This window comes from Hydractinia symbiolongicarpus, chromosome 7 (genome assembly GCF_029227915.1).
Source record: "Hydractinia symbiolongicarpus strain clone_291-10 chromosome 7, HSymV2.1, whole genome shotgun sequence".
NCBI classification, from domain to species: Eukaryota; Metazoa; Cnidaria; class Hydrozoa; order Anthoathecata; family Hydractiniidae; genus Hydractinia; species Hydractinia symbiolongicarpus.
In genome coordinates this window covers 4,128,123-4,152,371 of record NC_079881.1, presented here as the reverse complement: position 1 = coordinate 4,152,371, position 24,249 = coordinate 4,128,123, and the positions used below count along the sequence as shown (strand labels likewise).

At 32.5% G+C, this 24,249-nt stretch overlaps 1 protein-coding gene across 2 annotated transcripts; it reads right to left on the bottom strand.

The window, feature by feature from the left end:
- Positions 1 to 97: 97 nt before the first annotated feature.
- Positions 98 to 23,288, bottom strand: LOC130648978 (intraflagellar transport protein 140 homolog). Of its 2 annotated transcripts, XM_057455144.1 has the most exons (33): positions 23,083 to 23,288; positions 22,681 to 22,902; positions 21,975 to 22,105; positions 21,334 to 21,473; positions 20,671 to 20,846; positions 20,341 to 20,429; positions 18,958 to 19,064; positions 17,848 to 17,975; positions 16,936 to 17,028; positions 16,456 to 16,566; positions 15,857 to 15,935; positions 14,358 to 14,449; positions 13,907 to 14,034; positions 12,801 to 12,918; positions 12,387 to 12,534; positions 12,006 to 12,130; positions 11,160 to 11,247; positions 10,284 to 10,327; positions 9,740 to 9,918; positions 9,246 to 9,323; positions 8,663 to 8,843; positions 8,286 to 8,369; positions 7,899 to 8,005; positions 7,204 to 7,305; positions 6,538 to 6,814; positions 5,831 to 5,904; positions 4,738 to 4,792; positions 4,302 to 4,484; positions 3,306 to 3,506; positions 2,930 to 3,142; positions 2,255 to 2,421; positions 1,825 to 1,966; positions 98 to 1,123 (listed from the first exon to the last, which is right to left on the bottom strand). In XM_057455144.1, the coding sequence occupies exons 1-33, from the start codon at positions 23,224 to 23,226 to the stop codon at positions 911 to 913; spliced, it is 4,419 nt and encodes a 1,472-aa protein (XP_057311127.1). In that variant the 5' UTR covers positions 23,227 to 23,288; the 3' UTR covers positions 98 to 910. The 2 variants fall into 2 exon arrangements, with proteins under 2 accessions (XP_057311127.1, XP_057311128.1); XM_057455145.1 differs by lacking the exon at positions 9,246 to 9,323 and having other exon boundaries at positions 23,083 to 23,287.
- Between the last annotated feature and the right edge of the window lie 961 nt (positions 23,289 to 24,249).

Genomic DNA, 24,249 nt, shown 5'->3' with positions numbered 1-24,249 from the left:
CATACTCGAGCTAAAAAAATAATTGACTAAAAATATAGGTGGGCACAAGTTCTTCGCTTGCCTAACATTTTGATCTTTTTTAATTAAGAGGCTAAAGTCCCAGGGACAAATTTATTTCACGTAACTGGAACAACACGTGACTACATACACATGTATTTACAAAATGTACACCATTTACATCTAATAAAATCACTTTTTTAAATAATCAAATAATTTTTAAAAAGTTTCTTCATAAATCCACTAATAAGTAAACCAAAACAAATATCGTGTAAAATCGGTCCCAGGACTTAAGTTGATTTTGCTTGATTCCAAGCAAAATCTATTATTATAGAGGACTAGGCACGACAAGGTGATCACAAAATCCCACTGCTAAACTTTTTAAGGTAGTTTTTAAGGAATTCTCAATACCAAGTTAAATTTTAACAAAAAGTTCAAGCCCTAAAATTGATTGAGGAGGTCCAGGAAGCTATAGATAGAAATTTAATGTTTCTGACAATTCATAAAAAATGGAGAGGTTCAATAAATATGGATAATAAAAATAAGATCTTAAAAGCATGTAGTAGCTGTAGCTAGCTTATTGCAGTCTTTGAAAAATGAACTTTTGTGAAATGAGACACTCAATAAGGCCAAAAAGAACCAAAATCTTCGTTCTACTACTATCGTTCGTAGTAAATCATCACGGAAAACCTTCAAAATCTTCAAACTCACGAATCCTTAGTAAGTAAAACCATAGTTGCTACATCAAGCAAAAATGAGGGCGCATTTTACGCCTTACCAAGGGGCGTTATTTGCCTTTTTTGTAACGGGGTAATTGATTACAAGTTTGACTTCATGCATTTGGAAAGTGACGTCAATAAGGAGTTATAATTCGAGCGCATAAAAAGGGTGAATATGAAAATTTAAGAAGCGTTTATATATATTCGTCATCATCATCATCTTCAACAATCTCCTCCTCCATTACCTCCTGCTCTTCATCATCGTCATCATCCATCATTCCGTTTCGAGCCTCATGTAGAGGAACGCCCACTGCCTTGTGTATTTTCTCCAATACGCCCATACTTACGTAATGATGAAGTTTCAACGTCGGGTAACGGTTTCGCATATCTTCGATTAGTTCGTACGCCTTAAAAAAACAAAAGAGAACAAACTTGATGATGGTAACAGTAATAACATCTAAAAAATAAATAGACTTAAAATTTTTTGCACAAGTACTTATTGTGCCACAACAGCCGCGCTTTGAAGGTTCAATAATAGTGTTACTAGTCATTAGGTCGTGGAAAATTCTACAAAATTACCAATCGATTCCTTCATCCTTCTTCGGCTGTTAGCATGTAAAGCTACAGAGCAACCATTTTGAATAGGTAGGTTATGGGTATCACAATAGAAAAAAATAACTGTCCCTTAAGCTGAACGTCACAAAAACTAAAGGTAGCGTAAACTAATGTACCGTTAAAACATTAGCAAGAATTACATTCAACCACACGTGTTTTGTTATCTAAACTTTTCCACTCCTTGTATCACTCCTTGTAACAACCTACAGTCCTGTCTATATTTGACTTCTGCTCGTTTTAACGTCCTTCATTTTCAAGGGTTTTGAAATATTCGACCAATTTCTTTTCCCTCCACAATCAACGCCCCCTAATAGCTGGCGTTAAATAGAAAAATCAGAATATAAAAAAAAGAATTTGAAGTAATTTTTTTAAGTGAATAAAGTATACGACCCTCATATCTTATCTGACTCAAGGAGAACCAAACCATTCTGTAGCAAAAATTCAAATTGACGCCTGGGGCGTTAAACTGAGGACACAAGTCAGAATAACTAACCTTGTTGTAGTTCTGTGCAGCCGCATTGTGTTGTATGACAGGCGAGTACACATCACCGATACGTATGGACATTTCAGTATCAGGATCGTTTATAAGAAGTTCTAATGACTGAATTGCTTCTTCTGGACTGTCTTGGTAAATTCTGCAGACAAAAAAGGGAAAATTTTAACACACAAGCTAACTAAATGAAACAGCTCAACAGACAAACTAGATAACAAAGTCCTAAAAGAGTTAGCTAAGTATTCACGAACGACGATTTTGGTACTCTCACGCATGCGTAATATAAAACTTGGGAATCTATTTGTCACGCATTTTCTATGCTGCGGACAAGAGCTTTAAGAGAAGACCCCACTGACAGGAGATTACGTACCAACAAAAAGATATAAAACGGGGAGAAGATATGTAAGTAATGAATATAGTTTCCACTTACTTCTTAGCTTGGATGAACTTCTTTACAATAGTAACTCGAGTTTTAATATTGTTAAGCTGCTCCTCCTGTTGCTTCGTGTTTTTCACTTTGGCTTTTGCTAAACTTTTGTACGCCTCAGTAAGTGCTCCGAAAGCTTTGTCGTAATTCTGATATTCTTGAATTTCAATCTAAATAAGAATACGAAAAGACGTTTATATAAACAGTAGTAGAATATTTTTTGTGAGTATTTGCTAAACTGTCAAAGTTTTTAACGATCTTCCCATCCCCCCTCCCCCTTCATATTCTCCTGTTTTCTAATGCTTTACCTAACTTTTTCCTATATTATAATGTCTAGGACGAAGCGGACATAAGCAAAAAAAAAATTGTCCAGGGACGGCCAAGTTAAATGTAAAAGACTCCAATTTTAAACTCATGAAAAGAATAATAATAAAAATGCTCCAAATAAGACAAGTTTTAGTATTTTTGTTTAGAGAATGGATATGCAAGATTTTTGACGTCAAATAGATTTAAGTTCAATTTAATCAGACAGTGTCCAAAAGTTTTACAACTAGTACCACACTATGAAATACCGTTTAGTTTAATAACGGAAAAAAAAGTCAAATAAACAACAACAAAAAACCAGCAAACCGATAAATTTGTTCTCTCTCAACAAACTATTACTAGGCAAAAACCTACCTGTGCGCATGCGTCATAAAACGAAGACAAAGTCTCTAAAGCGCGCCCCTTTGTGTAAAAACCAATAATATGCTTCATAATGTCGGTATCAGCACGCCAATCCAACGACTGTAAATAATTAGCTGCCATAACGTAGATCTCTTTTTGTCTCGATACACCAGCGAAAAAAATAATTTTCTCCGTATCTCCAGATTTTAAAAGAGACTTCATTGCCTAAGGTTACAAAAAGTAGGTATATACAAGCTAAAAAAATTCTTTTGATTTGATGTACACGTTTTTAAAACAAACTGGATAGCTATTAAACACACATTCAGTGGATCCTGTATCACTTTCTAGATCCCTAAAATTATCCATCCTTATAGAGTACTTTTCTCACCTTCATTTTATTACCAGCTTGTGTGAATTTCTTCGTAGCAATATGATACGATCCCTGCCTGTAGGCGCACTCCGCTAACTTCTCCAACACCAACACGCGACGCTTGGAGTCAGGATGATCCTTGGGTAACGACATTTTCTCAGCGAGATCTTCAGTGATGGGAATGTGATGTTCAAGACACATTTGTATGGCTTCTTCAGTCTGCAAAATAGTACACATATTATTTTTATACCGCCAAAAAATTGCCGACCAATCTTAGCAAGTAACGACGGCTCTAACTAATAAAAACAAGACACGCGACCCTAAGAACTTTAAACGCTTGGTAATTTAAAATTGCCGGATATTTATTTAAGCGTAACTGGTACTTTCACAAAAGTCAGATAAAATATCAATGTCCATTTTTCACAATAATGAATCGCAAATATATTTAAACAAAGATATAATGGTTTAGGGAACCGATTAAAAAGGCCACCGAAAATCTACAAACGATATGTTCACAAATGTGTTATTTAGCCCCTTTGGAGTAAGAAACGCAAGACTTCGCATGATAACCCTAAAACAATGCGCCAATCTTTTTAAAAAGTCTACGGGTTAATTCGTGTATCGTAGCATAAAGTGACATACTCTGCACGAGAGGGTCGCAGTAAAATAAATAAAAACACAATCGTAATTGCTCTTTTGTTCATCAATAATTTTTTGTGTCCTTTAGCACAACCCAGTTACACAAAAACAGAGACATGTCGGCTACTCTCATGCATTAGTCTTTAGATCGTAGAAAAAGCCACGCGTTCACCCGTCGAACATATTCTGGTCCTCAGATTTTCGCGAGTAGTACATATCCCGGGCTTTGATATTTCGTGCATCCTTTACACAAAGTAGCAATCCGGCTGCCATTTAACAGAATACAGGTATTTATAAAGAAGGTAAAAGTAGTAGTTCACTGCACTGTTTTTACAGTGACCCTCTGAAATTATAAGATATTCACTTCGTGCTTACCTGTCCAGAAACCACAAGTAAATTAACAGCTTTATCGAATTGATCATGCTCGATAAAAAATTCAGCACATTTCTTTAACACTGTAGGATCAGCAGATTCATCCAAATCTTCTGAGATCAGTTGAAGGGCGCCGAACTGTTCGGTTTTGAAGGCGAGATCAATAGCTTTAGAAGCACTGCCGCCCTAGAAAAAACGCAATTATTGTAAACAAAAAACATTTCTCAATTTTTCATTGCCTCAACTTTTTTTTCTATATACTGCTTCCACCATACCGTGGGAAAAGAATTACATGAGTGATTTAAACCTTACGTGTTTTAAATTAAGGAATACTCCAGATAATAGTATACAATAAGAATAATGAGAGAACAAAAACAGCAAAATCTCTACACCATTACAAATTTTTGCAATGAGATTTTTGCAACAAGAGTGAACAAACCTTGTGATACAGCATCACTGCTTTGTCCTCCATCCCTTCCTTCCCTTCAAAATATCTAAAAAAAAAGATTCGTTTGATAATTCCTTCTCTAGTCATACTAAATCCGGCTGTTTCTACACAACACAACTGGAATGGCTTAACAACATGGGCGTTTACAGTCAGTAGGTTGCTAAAACCTTACTTTGGCAAATATGTAGGTTAAACAACGTCAAAATGTCGCAGTTTTTACAATGTCTGCATTATATAAAAACCAACGTCGTGACTCTCTCAAACGTGCGAAAATCGGGAAAATAAAACATGCTGACGTCAGCAATTTGATATCAATTATGATCTTGGAAATGACCAAAGTTGTTGCAAACACTGCCAATTGAACTTTAAAAAGTTTAAAGTGCCCGTGTCTTATATAGCAACACCATATAATCATATATAGAGACGATCTTCTAGTTTGGCTCTCCAATATATTATGTCCGGGGCTGTGGAGTGTATGCAAGACATTACACTAGAATGTGTGAAAAAATATCTAATTGTTACACATATATATTCAGATACTTAGGTAACCAACCATACCAAGCAGTGGTAAGGTTTGCAGACTATACAGTAACACATCCATCAAGTGCCTCTGACCTGACACTAGCCTACTTCGACCAGATTTGTGTTTACTGTAGACTTGAAAGTGAGACTTAGGAGTCGTACGTAAATTGAATACGGAGGTAAAGAAATACTCTTTTTTCATTGACAGTAGCTAAATCACACGGACAGTAAGTATATTTGTCAAACTTATGACAGTAGCTAAATCACACGGACAGTAAGTATATTTATCAAACTTATGACAGTAGCTAAATCACACGGACAGTAAGTATATTTATCAAACTTATGACAGTAGCTAAATCACACGGACATTAAGTATATTTATCAAACTTATGAAAGTAGCTAAATCACACGGACAGTAAGTATATTTATCAAACTTATGAAAGTTATATTATTATTATGTTTTTATTCTTTCAGTTCAACCCACTGGATCACCATTGTCAGAATTTTACTATACATATTTCTGTTCGCAAACAAAAAAGACAAGGAAGGTTACCGGGCTTACCGGGCGCAGTCTAGCATATCTTGTGGCGTGCTCAGCAATGCAAGATTCATCAATTCTTGATCTAACTCGTTCTCCTGGAAATATATAAATACATCTAAGCAACTAAAATTACACGAAACTAAGTACTCCACCACCCAGACTTTAGAAACCTTTAGCAGCTAGAGAAAAAAAAACGGTTGACGTTATTATAAAAGCCTAGATAAAAGAACGTGCGAGCAAACTTTAGTATTATTATTATTATTTTAAATATTCACACAAGATGACCACTTCAGTGTTAAAAACACTGTTAGCAACGTGGGTCCTGTGTTCTGAATGTATACATTAGGTATACAACGGACTTGCCGACCCAATTTCACTCACATGGCATGGGTTGACCCTTAGCTGTGGTGAAGACACTCGCCATAACCGCAAAGCCACGCCTTGTGATTTATAACGGGTCAACATGTTCCAAAGCTTTAAACACATGAATAAGTAGGTGGATAAGAACACCTAAAGTACATACGCTAATAGTTAAGGCCTATGGAAGGGACGTTGAACTTACTTTTATTTAGAATGTAAAAAAAATGATATATAAAACCTTAAACAACATAAAGTAAAATCCAACACATCTAATATTTCACACCAACTTAAAATATTATTCACCTATCTACCTTATTTTATTCTGAGGAAGGGGAAAAACATTACTTCGTACGTGAAAAATATCTAACCTTTGCTAAGCGGATAGCGTTCGAATACGCATGCGCCCGTGAGAAGTAATGTATTGCATTTTTAATGTCGCCATTTGAATCGCATTGCCTAGCCAAGTGATAAGATGCGGCTTTATCGCCAGTGTCGTTGCAAATCTCTGCAGCACGTTTCATGTTGTCGCAGAAGCAGTGAACGCGAACCATGGATAGATAGTCTTGCGACATTTCATAGTAGTGTAGAGCAGATTCCATTTCACCGATACTTTCCATATATTGCGCCCACCATTTGTGTAACGTTCTAAATGAGAGAAAAAGAAAGGAAAAGAATAATAACAATTCTCATATGTTCTTAACTTGAAGTCGAAGAAAACTTTAGACGCTTTGTAAGAAACAAATCGAGTGATCATGTAGCTCATGTCACATCATTATTATTATAAAAAAAGAGAATTATAGCCAGTGAGAAAGAATTATTGTCTACAGAGATAAAAATAAAAAATGCTTGATTAGTGACATCAAAATTTTTAAGATTACTTTTTCGTTAAAAGCACAAACTTAAAAACAGACATAACGACAGATTTATTTTTTCAAAAAAATTGACTTTCAGAAAAATCCAAGTGCTCTGGAGTACAAATTAATCGTGTGATATAGGAAAGGTGCAGCATTCGTGTAACAAAATCGTTAACTTACTTATCTTTATTTTTGTTTATATAATTCTCCAGTTTTTCATGCTCTCCTTCTTCAAACATCATTCGTGGCACTTCGTAGCGGTTTGTGTCTGATCGTTCATAGCTGTACACGAGAAGAAAACATTCATTACCGTGTAATCGTAAATCATAGAAAGTGGGTTATAAACTTTGGTTGTAGTTATCCCGTAAAAAATAAAACTCCGTGCATCTTTTTCCCGCCTGTTAGCATTATGTAATTTAGTAGGACGGGGGTTATTACTGTGAATATAGGTGCGATTATACTGCGGTTTTCGATTTAATAACCCCCTGGTTTCTAGCAAATTGTGAAAAAATCACAGGTATATAAGCTAACATTTTGAACAGACAGGAAATATCATCTTTCTCATCTTTTTGTTGTACAACATTACAACAGTTTCTAGTTTACCAAAAAATTTATTAAAAAAAAACTTTAATGAAAAGTTTTGGTGTTTTGAATTATGGCACTACCTTCGTCATGGTAAATTTAAAAAAAATATTAATAATAACAACGGAGATTCATGGAGTTCATCGGGACACCAATCTTTTACGTCAGATTTGACGTAAGAGACAAGAATTGGTAACAAATAAACAATTAAGCTTTTTCTGATTAGGATGGCAGCCATTTGAACTTTACTTTAAAAACTAATATGTAAAATCAAAAAGAAAAAGTAAACTCACTGTTCAATAGCTCCGCTTTCATCTCCAATCGATTCTAAGTACTTTCCATAATTATAATAAGTAGTACGAAGATGTATCCTGTCACTTGTCTCTGCGCACTCGATCGCCTGAAGAAGAAATAGTAAAATGGATTTTCTGGTTTTTGCACAGAGAGACATTAAAACCAAATTAAAAACTTTTTTTGAACAAAAAATGATTAATGTTTGGAATAGGAACTAAATTTCCTGCACACGAAATAAATTAAAAAAAATGAGCTTGTATTCGCCACAGGCAACACTTTCCCTATGTCCCATAGAGTTGAAAAGCAAACAGGTTCATACCACGTTAAACAAGTTCATACCACTCAACAGACGTTTATACAACTTAAAACAGAGAAATCTGAATTACCTTTTGCCATTGGTTGGATGCTTGGTACAATTCATTGAGCAGATCATATCTGTTGCAAGCTCTATAAAGCTCATCCGCTTCATCCTTAACAAATGGCATAGAATAGAATCAAACAATGAAAGCGTTTCAACCTTTGGATTATGATTACAACATAAACGTGGGTAAGGTCCCTGGCAACGAATACAAAAAAATTAGAACATTTTTGCCGTTTTACACTGCATGGTAATGCTGTAATAAAACATGTTTATTTTCGTTGTTTTTTTTACCTACAAAAACAATATTTTTCATACTTTTTTAAAGAAGACTGATCATAGAACAATAATTAAACAACACCATTGGTTAACATTCAAATTGAATATTAAACATGATCAACTTACGTATAATCCCACTTGGATAGCCAGCATTGCGACATGTGCGTTTATCTCAGGTTCCTGTGCTTGGCATTCTCGCACAGCTTTTGCACCTGCAGCATTTCCCATGTTACCCAGGCAAACCAAAGCGACATCCAAACGCTTGGTTTTCACGCACATTCTGGCCATATTTTCCCAAACAGATCCACTAAGATATATATAAAAGAATACTCATCCGGATGAAAGTTTGAGGTTTCTTTAACTTAATGGCTAAGTAACACAATGTGCATTATCAGTGGTAGGACGTTGCGGGTTACAATTATAACGCAAAGAGACCCTCTCTTCTGATTACTCGACAACAGGTTTTCCTAGATGAATATCTAGTTGAGTAGCTGTTATCCTTGAACTACTTATTGATTTAGTTAAAATAATGAAAAAAAACATCAAAAAGGGACATTGTGATTTTAACTTAGTCCAACTGAGCTATGTCTGTTGGCTCTATACACATATATATAGTACTAAGACTAAAATGAAAAAATGTCTAAAAGACACGTCTCACTAAAACACATTCTAAAATGACTGGCTAACTAGACACTAAAATTACACCCACCTTGATTCAATCTCTTTTCTTACTTCAAAGTATTCTTCTAAGAAGAAAACATCCAACTCTAACTCACTAAAGTCTAAACTACAAGAAGATATAATAAATCTCAGTATTTGTTATCAACTCATTCGGATTTGTTTACTGTATGCGGGGAAAAATATGAAAACTTTAACACGAAAAAAATTCTACACTTCCAATAGCTTTACATGTCTAAAAACATTTTTTTTTATGAAAAATCACACTTGGACTCATATTTCTCTAAATGTTATATTCAAGATTTTTCCAGTACGCAGAAGTTTATACACATTCATATTGGTGGTAATATTGCAACCGAACTTTTACTTTAATACACTTAAACAATACAGATGAATATATATTTTGGTACTTCTAAAAAACATTTAAAGAGGTATGTATAATCAGTATATAATTAATGTTTAGGAGCTACTCTGAAAGTCTAACATCAAAAGTAATTTTCAAATTGCTTTGCTAGCTATCTATACCTTTTTATCGCTTTAATAGCCTTAAATGCTTCATCCATGTTCCCAATAGCCGACAAGTAACTGAAATTCGCCATGGCTTTAATAACTCCATCATCAGCACCTTCCAGCCCAGCAAAATCACGAAGAGGTTTCCGAATCACTTGCTCTTTACTTTCATCAGCCTGCAATTCTTCATTGGCCTGTAAATTTGGAAAAATGTGAAAACAAATTTCGTTACTTTCTGGAAAGTGAAAAAAAAAAAAAAACACAAGAAATAACCCACATATATTAAAAACTTTGCCTACTTTCTTTTAGATAAATTACATATTTTAAAATCTAATACATACTATCATTACCCCCCTGTTCTTCCAATCAATATTCTAATTAGAGCAGAATAGTAATTTTGGTAATTTTATTAATGTCGTTAAGAAAATCATTATGGTTTAGGTTATGTCTAGGTTGTCAATTAAGACATGTCTAAGCAGTGTCATATTTTACATTGCTCTTACAAAACATATTGGCGTAATACAATAATACACATTGTAACAAAAAAACACAAACTTACCGAATTAACAAAATAATGATATGGGATATCGAGACCAATAAGGGCTGAAATAAAAAAAAACAGTTGTTTTTCACATTTATCATGGCCCTGTCAGTTTAAGAGAATGCAAGAACAGCAAAATTAAAACTTTCCTTGGCCAATAGCATAACAACACTGAAAAAATGTATGGTACATTTCAACCATATTTAACCAAATTATATCTTGAATCACTTTCTAAAAAACTGGTTTTCAAAACTGTTTCATAAAAAAAATTGCTCACTTAACAATGTTTTTGTTTTTGTTTTTGTTTTTGTTTTATAAATTTTGTTACTTGCACAAAATATTGCTGTTTTTATTTTGTCAACATTCGCTGATTTCTGATGCTCTTTGCCAAAGCTGTATTCCAAATAGGTCATGTTTACAATGTCGGAAGGCATATGCTGTAAAGATTTTCAAAAAACACAGGTCGAGGAGAAAGACCTTGGTATAAACAGGAGTTAAGATGATAATGGATGATAAGCGCATAACATTTTACGTGGTTTCCATTTTGTATTCAAAAAGCAGATTTTTTTCTTTATTGCAGCAACACATTATTTCAATGGAATTACAGATAAAATAAGTTTTATTTGTAGAATGCTGAAAAAACATGATTTTAACTGAAAATCCATTTGTACAGTGCGATTAAAAAATTGTTCATAACAAGCTTAAGTTTCTCAGTAAGTTCACATTCATGTATATATGTCGTAGTAAAAAAATAAATTATTATCATAATGTTGAGCTGCATTTAACACATTGTTTCCAGCTGTTTCTGTAACCAAGTCTCAAAATAAACATTTTGTTTTCACTAACCATTTTGTTTTCACTAACAGCAAAAAATTTAAAAATTATGTGATATACCTGAGCAATTTTTATCTATGAAGAAATGATCTTGTACAATAATACCAAAATCCAGAGTACTAAACATAGTCACAACCAGTGCAGTATTCTAAATAAGAGAATTATATTATTTAAATTTTTTTTTTCATGTTTTACGAAGTGGATATATATATTATATATTGCCTACTTCTGCCATTCACTCATAACTGCCTTGCTTATTACTATACCTTTATGTAATCAAAAACTTTGTTGCCAAATAAAAACAACACAGATTATTATGTGACCCTACGAATCTCAAGTTGCTAAAAATAGGCACTAATTTTTATCAAATACAAAATTAACAGTATTATTGTCGTTGTTATTTTTGTTTGTCTGTAATTCCGATAAAATCGCATTTGCTGTATATTCTGCTAATATAAGTTCTTACCAAAAAAATTTAAAAGGTACAGCTATTGAGGTTTGACAACACTACTATTACTTAATTAACATGCTCGTCAAAAGAAACACCATATCTCAAAAGATTGATTGGACATCTTAACTTTTTCTTGAGTAAATATGGTAATTAAATTTCAAGTACATAACTTTAAGATCTTCAAAGAAAAGTTAGTTGTAATTTAAGCATTATTTTAACTGTAACTTCTCTTTCAATTTGCATAAAACCATGAACAAGCGAGTTTAATCTAGGCTAATCATGAATGAGCGAGTTTGTTCTAGGCTAATCATGAACAAGCGAGTTTATTCATGACATGATAATATTTATATTATTTAATGACGATGACTGAACAGATAAGTGGTAATATTTTTAAAATGCATAAAAGCAGTTTTCCATCCATAACTGAAAAAATCTAACTTAAAAATATTCCTTACGTCTGTACCGCTATTGCTTTCAGATTTAAACATAGAGTTTTTCTTTTGTATTGTCATCTTCTTTGTCTCGCACACAAATAAGTTGGGTTCAGTTGAATCCCAAAAGACAGTTTTTGGAACATATCCTAAATAAGCAAAGACGTCAGGTTACTAAGAAAATTGGGAGAAGTTTGCAAGTTGAATCTTCTAAATGCAAACTGATAAAAAAAAATCATAAAAAGACGAATAAAATACAAGCAACCTAAGCTAGTATATTAAAAGTGAAAGAAAAAGCACCAAAATTGTCTCTGTGAACCATTTGTGCTTTTAAATTATTACTTTTAACTGGTTTTACCTTAGCAAGGTATATATAAAATATATATTCAAAAAAATAACAATCACCTTTTAAAGTTGATGTTAAACGCTGTTGCGTGATTGCTAAATCGTCATCTAAAGTGTCACTGCCGGTACCAGTTGCAAAATTAAAAGATTGTATAGTGTCACTCTCAACATCCCACACATACAAGATAGGCGATACAGTCTGATTATTCTGAAGAAAATAAAATGGGACCATTTATTAAGATTCAATAACTAACTGCTGAAAACAACCAAAGCCGCAACAATGATAGTTTCTTATTAAATCATCACAGTTGGATAAGAGTGTTAATAAGTCATGTCATTATTCCTGTTATGACCCAATGTAAACCCAAATAAACTGGAAAATATAATATAAAAGAATATATCCTATTAAAACTGAAAAGTAATGTTGTTACAATGCATTAGAAAACTTTAATGACAATAAAATCTAAAACTTACAATATGTGATATTATAGCTACTTTACTACCATTGCAGTTGCATTTGATGCTTTGAATATGACCAAAATTTGGTACAGAATCTTCTAAATATTTTGTGCTGCTTATCTGACGAGCTTCTCTAAAAGAAGGAAAGAATTAGGATCTAAGTATTTTTTGAAAATTTAGCTAGTTATTATACCAAACTAGTCGATAAAGCCCGTGGAAAAATCCACTTAGACAGGATAACAGTAAAAAAGAACCATTATTTAAATTTTGATGATGTCAGCAAGGATCTGTCAAGAGACAAAATATTTTTAAATTTGTTTTCACTTTGCCTCTATTGTGTAGAGCTTAAACTGCTGATCAAGTAAATGTATATGATCATGTGGTTTTGATAAGTCGTTAATGAGATATAGGGTTTAAAATTTTTGCTGACATCAGCAATGGCCAAAACCCCAAAAAATTTTTTTAGAAATTTGTATACCTGTTTCCTTCATCGTATAGATCTTAAAACGATGATCAAGAAAATGTATAGGACCATGCACTTTTGACAAACGGTTGCAAAGATATTAGGGTTAGTTACCCTAGTTACCCACACAGTAAAAAAACATTGACGTCACCACCTCGTTTTCAAGTTATTTCGCCTCAAACTTTTAAGTGCAATGAAATGGCTTCATCAATTTAATATATAGGATATTGTCGTTAAAGTAGTGTTATTGACGTCGCGCCATAACGTCAGAAAATTTAACATATTAAACATAAGTTTTTCGGCGACATCAAAGGAAAATGACGATATCCACTTTGCCTGTTACAGACACAGTCTCTGTATTATTATAAGAGATAATGTCATCAATAAGGGATATATAAGAATGCCATGAAAACCTGAAGCTATGTTCACTCTAACAAAATCATTTTGCAAACTTGCCTCAGGATAAATGCAACACGGACGAGCTGGGTCTAGGTAGAATTATCTAGGTAGAGTCTGAAAGCTAGGACAATCCGTTATTGATAAAAACAATTGTGAAAACCAAGTACTTTCAATTCAGAAAGATTTGCAAAAAAACTGGACGAGAAATTTATTTTAGACTAGTAGCTCTCTCTCCGTTATTTTTATTATATAGACATACCTTCTTGACAGATTATATATTTTTAAAGACGACTTAGTTGTAGCAACAGCCAGAAAATCTTTGCAGATATTTAAATCAACAGGATCTCCTTCTTGTTCTAAGAATGTCAGCTCTTGTTTTACAGTTCCCTACAAAAAACAGCTTTTTGTTTATATACGTAGTACATGTACGAGTTGTTACCAGACCTTCCTCCACAATCCAAATGTTCCGAATAACAAAATGTTGCAATCAGGTCCAAAAGTAGAAATAAGAAACTGCAAGAATTTTAGTATTTAATTAAAAAGAGATTAATTGAAAAGAGACTTTTCAATTAATCTCTTAATATGAAGTCTCTTTTCAAGAAAAAAAATCAATGAAAAAAAAAGATTTAGAAGTTTTAGGAGTGTGATCATCCCATAGATTTGTTTCTGAACTCAATATTCACCATATGAATATATAGAGGACATTTTACCTGAAAGGTTCTGACAGTAACCTTTTCTGGTTCAATGAGATATACATTTAATTCATGCAATGCCATTTTCTGTGCATCAGAGTTAAATGAACCTTAAGCATAAATAAAAGACATATTTTACATTTTAAAGTATAAAAACAAAATTAGCATGCTTGGAAAACTTAATTTACAGCAGGCATAAAAATATTGAAGGAAAAGCACAATTACCTAAAAAGTGTGCTCTGAAAGGAACTAATTGAGTACTAATTGGAATAACATAGAATAACACAGCACAATGTAAAAAATGTACAAAGCCAGCTTTCCTAAATTGCAATGATATACAGCATATATTTAGTATAAAGTCGCTTAAAGAGTTGATAAAGTTTTGCTGCCATCAACTTATAAACCGCTGCGCTGGCCAAGGTTTGGCCAATTGGTTTTGTTGTGGACCTAGGCAGTCCCTAGTCATCCATGCAGGAAAGACTTTTTCCATTAATTTTCATGTTATCAAGCCTTAGACTTTAATGCACAATGCAATGGTTTCGTTATTGATGTCAAACTGATGTATTAACAGCAAGAAAGAGCTATATTGTCAGCTAACAAATGGGACATCAAAACATCCTCATTGCAAAAGTCACAGACAGGCAAAAAAAGATTTAACTTTTTCATGTCTTTTCATAAATAAAACATAAAAAATGTTATTCCAGACAGAAAAAACAATGAAAGTGTTTGTTGTGCTATGAAAAGTAAAAATCTGAAATAAATAAATTTTTTTTCTCTGTCAAAAAAGTGCCAAAGCATTAGTAAATAATGTAAATAAATGTCAAGATCTCTCCTCAGAAGGGGAAACTTATTCTAGGGAGTGGGAGGGTGCTCTTATTCCAGGGGTGCGCTTATTCAATTAAGAAGGGATTAAACAAAAGAGGCACTTAATAAAAAAATGATCTTATTACCCTTTTTAGTCTTTTCTCTTTATAAAACAAATACAAATTCATCTTTTGTTCAGTATACATTTTTTAAGGAAAAGCTCATTTTCATTAGTTACAGTATAAATTTAAAGTAGTTTTAATTACACTAGCTCAAAAAATTCAAAAAAGGACCTTGGTGTGCCTAAATAAGACAAGTGTTAAATCAGGTATTTAGGGCAGGCATTTCCCAACATTTTGTGAGCACAAAATTTAATAAATATTTGAAAAAGTCACAAAATTTATTAATCCAAAAATTATCTTATGCTAAAAATGTCTTTTACATACTGTGAATTACCACTTCACATTTATTCCAGCACAGAATGTACCACTACTTTGTTTGTTACTGACATTGTTATTTGTTCGGCTTATGCCACCTTTTTGTTTTAAATAATTTTTTGAACAGAAACAGAATTGAAAAATTTATTTAAAAAAAAATCTGATCTTCAGGCCTTTTAAAAGCCATTAATACTTCAGAAGTATTTGGGGTAAATTTATGACTCAGTAGGCCACAGGAAAGAATAATGGGGAAGTAGAAGGGTTTAAAATGTGTACCTGCAGATCGAACAAGTGATTTGCTTTCAGATACTTCATATACTGCTACCTTTTTACCATTCCAAATAGCGGTATGACTCTAAATAATACAGATTAAATGCTTTATTAGAAACCTGCTATATGGTTTTTAAATCACTATGGTTTTCAGGATTTATGAGCCCACAGGCGAATGTAAATTAAGTACAAACTGCTTTCCTTAAGGGGAAATTGACCAGCTTTCTTCTTTAACACAAAGTTTAGTATTGAGTTTTCAACGTCCATTTTTAAGCATCTCGAAGTTTTTTCATTTCAACTAAGGTACTTCAAAAAATTTAATAATTAATACCAAACAAATGCTAATTTTTTGTATTCAAACTCAGTAAATGCAATTTTTATCCAGGCCTAGGGCAAACAAGTGCAACATTTGACATAATACCATTAAAAATATGTTTTGCTATGTTGTGCAGAATGTTGTATGGTGTGTTTGCAACAGTAAATCTTCTTTAATGCAAATAAATCAGTACACATTTCAATATGAGTTGTCAGGACACAAGTTCTATCAACATAATGATAATCACGCTAAGACACTCACATAAGGAGTATTATCCTGATATTTTTACCTTGTTACAAAAAACTCCTTTAATATGTACGTCGGTCTTTAAATCAGTTACATGACCAGAAGGAAAAGACTGAACAGAAAGGTGGTTGGGATTCACTTGCACTGCTGCTACCTGTTAAAACAGAAAGAAATGATGTAAATGTTATGTTACCCATAAAAGCCTAACGAAAAAATTTGAATAAATTATCTTTTAAATTATTTTTTTAAGGACGTCACACTTTTCTACAGCCAGAAAAGTGTACAATATTTTCAAGGTGTTAGCCAGAAATTTTAACTTTAGGAAGTTAAATTAGAAGTTTCTTTTGGAAAGATTAGGTTGATTGACTGAAACTTTGCCTTTCTAAATTCTATTTGTGCTAGCTAACGCTCTGTGGATCTTTTCAAGACATATTTATAATTCATACTAGCCCTCAACTGCACAGATACGTATTGATTATAAAACAACAATTCGCCTACATTGTTATTAATAACACAATAATACCTTGTCGTTGAAATGAAAGTTCATGACAGACTGGCTAAGTATTGTCACACTTGTGTTGGTATTCACAGCAAGTACACCACAATTTGCTCCCCACTAAAAAAAGGCTCATTATAGTAGTAATGATTTCCATAGAATTAAATCAGTATACATACAGAACAACAAATGTGAGAAAAAAATCAAACAGTAAAAACTAATTCAATGTAATTACCACCTAAAATAATGTGATTACCACCTACAATAAGTTCATTTTGTAATCATGTAGAGGTTACTGCAAATTTATACGTAACACAGAAAAAAGTACTGAAATCGTCAATCTAATAGGAATAGAAAATGTTGCTTTACATAAGCATTAAAATGTATTGAAGTCAACAGAGGCAATGTCATGTTTTAGTGTACATATAGACATAAGCATGCTGATTTTAGTCAAGAAGATATAGTCACACCAGACTTTTCTTATGGAGCTCAGACCTCCTTGTTACATGAACTCACCTTCATTTTGAATGCTAAAAAGGTTTGATATATGAGGATTATGTTAGAAAAATTTATAAGGTATTTCAAATTTAAAGCATTGAGTGAATAAAAAGAGGTTTGCAAGAAGTAAAAAAACAAAAATAGAAATGATACAAATAATAGTTTTAAAGAAAAATGATCCTATTAGATTTTGTAGAGATACCCCTTCTCCTACTTGAGAACCATATACCATGTGAGAGTGGAATAAAGCATAGCAAATGGTCGATAATGGCATTAAAAATATTTAGCTTTCCTAAGGTATGTGAAAATTTAAAGGTGTAAGATAAAAAACAACAAGAATAATAAAACATGAAACAGATAAGAAAATCAAACTCACAAAAACCTTAATAGAAGACTGAAACAATAAATTAATATTTACATAAAAAAGGGGAACCTGGCTACCTTAAGTTGCGAAATGTTTCCTTCGATTTCTGATGGTGGCTGCAGTTCCCAGGGATGGTCATCAGATTTTGAAGGATTGTATTTCCACATAGCAACATGACCACTATTTGTGCCACCTGCTAGTATGCCTACAATATGAATACATTAATATATCAATTTTGAATTTTAAATTAAAAAAATGAAAAACAATAAAAGAAGAGCTAAAAATATTGATGGCATAGTATTAGAAATAAAGTGGAGTTTTAAAGTCTAATTTGCAGTAGGAACGAATTAACCCTATTCAGGTCGGGCTATTTGCCCCCCCCCCCCCCCCCCCTCCAAAAACCATGAAGGAATTATGGTATTGTATTGAAACTTAGTACACATGTTGACTAAGTCATTGAAACATCCTTGGGATAAAAAAAATTTGAATGACATCATTCTGTCAGCAATGACATCATCACAAAAAATAGTAAGTTTGAATATATGACAAATTTGAAAAATTAATCCAAGACATATAGTAAAAGATTATAACCCATAAACAAATAAATATTTTAAAAAACCTATAAGTAAATGCATAAAATGAATGGAAAACAATTTCTACCAAAAATTAAGTTCTTTTTTTTTCTTATACCGCCTGTTGACAGATGTGTCACCATGACAACAGGTGTGACGTCATATCCAAAAATTTTATATATTCGTGGAGCTTATTAAATTTGTTTAAAAGTCAGAAAATTATAGCTCATAATATGGCATATTTTAATAGATCCCCCCCCCCCCCCAAGTATTGATATTGCTAGGTCAAGCTTAGAGCCCTGTGGCACTAAAAGTGTCACTAGTGGCATATAAGTTTAGGAGGAAAATTATGTATTATGTGCATTCTTCTCATTTACCAAATTAACATGGTAAATAAGAACACTACAGTTGTTTTTTGATGCTATGAAACCCAATTATGTATCGGAAAAATGTTATGCAACCTGATAACCCTAACTTAATACATACTAGCCAGGGACCCAGGATAAAAGTTTACAGGATGCTTTGGGCTAGCATACTATTTTAAAGAGTAACACAGCATACACATTACCATACACTATCGTTTCCTACGTCACAAAATCACTAAAGAATTTGCACCTTGCTTATGATTGTATGCTAAACAGTTAATGCACTCTCCGCTTCGAAATGTCGAATTCCCATCAAGATTTAGTACAAAATTTTGATCACTGTCTATATCTAAAACTCTAAAAACATGAGGAATATGATAAAAAAATTAGCAGCTGAAAAAAATCTGTTCTCACAAGTTTTAAGTGCAAGGTAAACATTTTTTTACAATTAACTTTAAGATGTATTTAACTGTTTTAATATGACTTAGAATAATATAAAAAAAACAACTTGTAAACTTGCACTAGTACCGTATTTTCTGTTATATAACCCGCGGGTTATAAGTTGATTTTTACAACTTCCATCGTTGGTGCGGGTTATGTTGTGGTGCGGGTTATGTGATAAGTTTTATATTTTCTGTTATTTATTGTTAAATTTAAAGTTCATAAATTCAATGAAGAAAAAAAATAGTACCAACAGGATAAAATGCGTACATTAATATAACTGCATGCGGGATCCTATATCTACGTAATCTTACTTCAACTACGTGATTTAATTTTTTTTACACAGTGAAATTGCTTTCTTTGACTTTCTATTGCTTGCCATTGCTAATATTACGAGCTCTCTCTGAAACACAATTCTGGAGATCATTTTTCTTTTGTGTTGAATGTAATTCTAATCTATTTATATCTTTGCAATCACATTAAGAAAATTGAATATACATAATATACATAAAAAGCAGAGATTTTACTTTAGGTTTATAGCCTGATAGAATGGTTTTTTAATTGTTTGTTTGTTTAATCGCAGGAAGCAAGAGTTATTATTGGCTGAAACTAATGACGACAAATAAAAAGAAAACAGCATTGTCTGATTTAGCACTGTCAGCATTAGCAGAAGATCGACTTGTCAAATTTATTTTAATTCATCATTATTTCAGCAATCAGAGACAAGGAAGTTAAGACTAAGAGAGTCGCTAGTTCACACACTCGGTTCTCGTATTTGGGGTTCACGAGTTTAAACATCCCCCACTTGTCTCCAGCATGAAAAAACAGAACACACGCACATGTTTATAAAATGATTAGGGTAAGTAAAAATACCCTGAATTTTTTTTCTTAACATGATGCGGGTTATGCAAAGGTGCGGGTTAGTAAAACACATTGATTGAAATTTTATGTGGGTTATACGAAGGTGCGGGCTATCTGATAGCATCTAGTTTATAACTCCATTAAAAAAGCTGAGCTGTGGGTTATACAATGTGAGGGTTATATATCAAAAAATACAGTAATTAGGCTGTAAAAAAAGGCATACTACGACTAAAAACTACATGCCATGCTTGCAGCTCTTTTTAAAAAATGACATAACAGAAGGTAAAGAAATGTTGTGAGCATGCACAGATGCTCATTAAAACCATCGTACCTGGCAACACGTTCTTTACATGTTGTTGCAATAAGTCCTGGACCAGCCCAGGAGACCGTAAAATTTGAAGCTTGTCCACTAAGTTTAACCTATGAGAGAAAAATTATAAAAAACAGATTGTTATATTGGTTTGATGAGTAGTTGCACACGTCTGTGGCAGTCATGGACGCAGTCATTAAACATAATTTAAGAACAATTCCTTAACTTATAGAAAAACAATGAAATCATTCATAAGTAAAATTCTGTGAAATAAGGACACATACAAGGACAGGTGTTAAACCAAACCAAGTATTACAAGACTCACTTACTACAGGGAATAGCAACAAATACCTTTGATAATTCAGAATATGCAGCATCTTGTTTTGTGCCATGTTGTGTTAGTAAAAGAGATTCAGAGATGGTGACAACAATATCATTCCTCTCGTAATACAACAGATATTTCACTGCTCCTTCTATTTGAAAACACTTGCTGCATTTTCCACGATCATCAAGGAAGTAAACGCTACCTGTACATCCAAACAAACAAACAAAAAAATCGGTATAAAAAGGGTTTGTGATCAAAAAATAAAATCCTATTATTATATCATTATTACAATTAAAAAATTCTTTGCTAAATGGGGGTTCAAACATTTTTCTCAAATTAAACTAAAACTTAAAAATTGGTAAATTGTAAAATAAAAAGAAAGCAAGCAAAATTACAATATTATTTCCAAATTTGTATTATTGATAAAATTGCTTTAAAAAGGATCAATTTAGGTTTCCCTGCAACTTAACTCTTAAATATCATTGGATACTGTATTATTTTTAAATTTGTGTCGTTTTTAAATGACTTGTTAACCAGCGAAAGTATAAAAATGCTGGAAAATATTTGCATCTACAGTATATACTATTAATGATTTTGTTAAAAACATAAAATTTAAGAATCTCATGGTATATAAAATGTATAAAAACACTAGGATTAAAAAACTGTATTATTATGTAGCAAAAACATACCATTTTTTGTGCCAAAAAATAATTGGATACTCTCTGCTTGGCTCATACTAAATCTTTGTTGTCCCCCTTTTTGCGATTCAAACATGTCTAATGCTGATTCATCACCGCTTACTGCAGCACGGGCAGCAGCAGCAATATCCCTGAAAAACGTATATGTGAAGGTCATATTCAGTTAAAGCTTGGCAACAGCTCCCAGTATCTGAGAATGTGGACCAAATTTGTTCTAAAATGTAGTGACTTATTTTAATCAACTTCTAAATTGCTTGGAGCAAACATTTTCATTGACGACCAATTAAAATTCAAAAACTGTCAGCTATAGCAACATTAAAATTGAGCTGGTGTTTAAAATTTAGGAGCTACAGCCAATTATGTTTTGATGAAAAACCAGCCATAAATTTTTGGATAGTTATTACATCTTCAGACATTTGCATCCACTCAACATTTTTAATGTATGGCAGCCATAAGGGTCACTCAAAAATTCATTATTTATATTAAAGAATAAATCTGAAATCGTTTTAATTTAATAAAGGACATTTTAATTTTGTTTTAAATAAAAATTCACAAAATGAAGTATATAAGTATATCGATGAAAAAACATCATCCTATACACTTCATATTTTCAGACACCATAAAATTCTTACGCTGCTACATCAGCTCCAACAGTTACTTTAAAAATCATTTGAACAATTGGAGAAGACACATCTTGCTGAAACATAGGAGATTGCTGGAATCTTCCACGCTGATCAATCTTCCAAACACATAATAAACCATCCTAGTAACATATATTACATGAGAGTACATGAACTTAAAGTAAAGAATTTATTGCCAATGAAAAAATAAAGGATAAGTTATGTGGCATTCAATCTTTTCATTATTTTTCATAACTATATTTCATTGGTTTACATCATCCTTTTAGCAGAAAAATGAATAACTGTAATATTAGGTACTTTCTATATCAGCTAGATACAACCAGGGAAAGAGTTCAGCTATTGTTAGCATTCGGTCCAAATTATTTTTTGTGAACAAGTATATTGCTACTATATACATTCTGCATCCTCTGTTTTAAATTTTGTTCCTTAAATGAAATTCTTTTTTAAAAAACTGCAAAATCTCTATCTAAAAATTTAAGTATTTGCCATGACTTTTATTTCAGAAATACAAAAATTGTGTCAAACTTATTGTGTCAAACTTTCTATCATTTAAAACTCCCCTCAATTTAACGTTTTTCCTAATTTTCTTTTGAGCCGACTTAAAGTCAACATGACTATAAGATTTTGTCACTGTGAACAACACTATGCACATGAAGCATTACTTTCTTATATACTTGTAAGAAAGAAATACTTATACCTCATCCGTTGTGATTAATCGTGAGCCAGTGCCGTTCCATTGGATATCTGTAATGGCTGATTTATGAACAAGTGGTGCTTCATGTGCTTCTTTGTCATGCTCATTCCACAATACGATGTCACCATTTTTCCAACCAGATGCAACAAGTTTGCGAGTGGGATGCCATTGTAAAACAGATACGGATACATCTTTTTCAATTGTCGAGCCATCAACCAATTCTCCCTTAAAAAAACACAGTGATTTTTCAAACATGATTTATTTGTTAAAAACATTCACCTTTCTTTTTTTCCCTTTATCATCCACAATATAAAACACTGCAAACCAAACTTTTATGAAATTGCCAAAACTATACTAACTTTTACACTACATGTGTTATGTATTTCAGTAAAGTAAAAGCATTACCTCATCCAAATGAAAACATACTGTACTTCGTCCAGCATTTTCCAATGCAACAGCAAGCAACGGAAAGTTTTTGTGCCATGATACATGAGAGTATTCTCCTTCCTCATACAGAGGGTTTATTTGATAATCAAAATAGACAGCCATCTCTCTTGTATTAATTCATTTATAATTTATTAATTCATTGCCTAAAATCATAAATAATTTTTAATCAATGGATTATTTTAATATATAGTATCAAGAGCTTTTAAACTACATATTGTATGACTAAATCCTTACTCTATTTGTATATATTAAATACTTAGAACAATTAAACGCATTTACTACATAAATCAATTGCTTGTGTCTTGTAGTTAATATATTTTCATTCCTTTCTCTGTTTCGTCCTAATGGATTTTCTTGCAAATGGTATTTCATTTTAGCAATATTTGCTAACGTAAAATAAATTAAAATAGAAAGGCTGAAAAACTTTTTCCCGATATAATTATTGAAAAAAGTGTAATTAAAAAATTCAATATTCTTGTTTATAACCCCTAGAATCTCCATCTGCTTTGAGATAAATTGCTTTCCAAAATCTGAGTTAAAGTAGGAGCCTAATGAAAAGACCTATATGGTTCATGTTTGTTACCATTGGGAAGCCCATTTAATCCCCTTGTATTCTTTGCTTTAATACAATTCTTATAAGGCGACTCCAACTTAATTAGTTGTTCTACGGGCGAAGTGGACTGTAACTTACGGTCGGTCAGCGAAATAAAAATAATCTTATTGAGAATGTATGGTCGGTACAACAAAAAAAATAGAACTAAAAATATACATTCTACAGTGTTTCGCTGTCCCATCAGGGCCAACCAATGTTTATATAATTTTGTTACCCATTTATCTCATCAATCACAGTGTACATGGTAAAATAAATTGCAAATTACCATAATGCTTCGAATAAACGCCCCCTCTAATAAAGCCCCCCTCGAATAGACGCCCCTCCTTTTCAGTCATTTTTTAAATAAACGCCCCCTCGAATAGACGCCCCTCCCTCATCATCATCATCATCATTCTTGGCTTAACTCCGTTTTTCATGCTAGCATGGGTTGGACGAAGTTTGTTAATGACCCTCTTCCAATCTGATCTAGACTGTGTTAGATCTAAACTCACCTTCCTCTATATCAAGCCTGT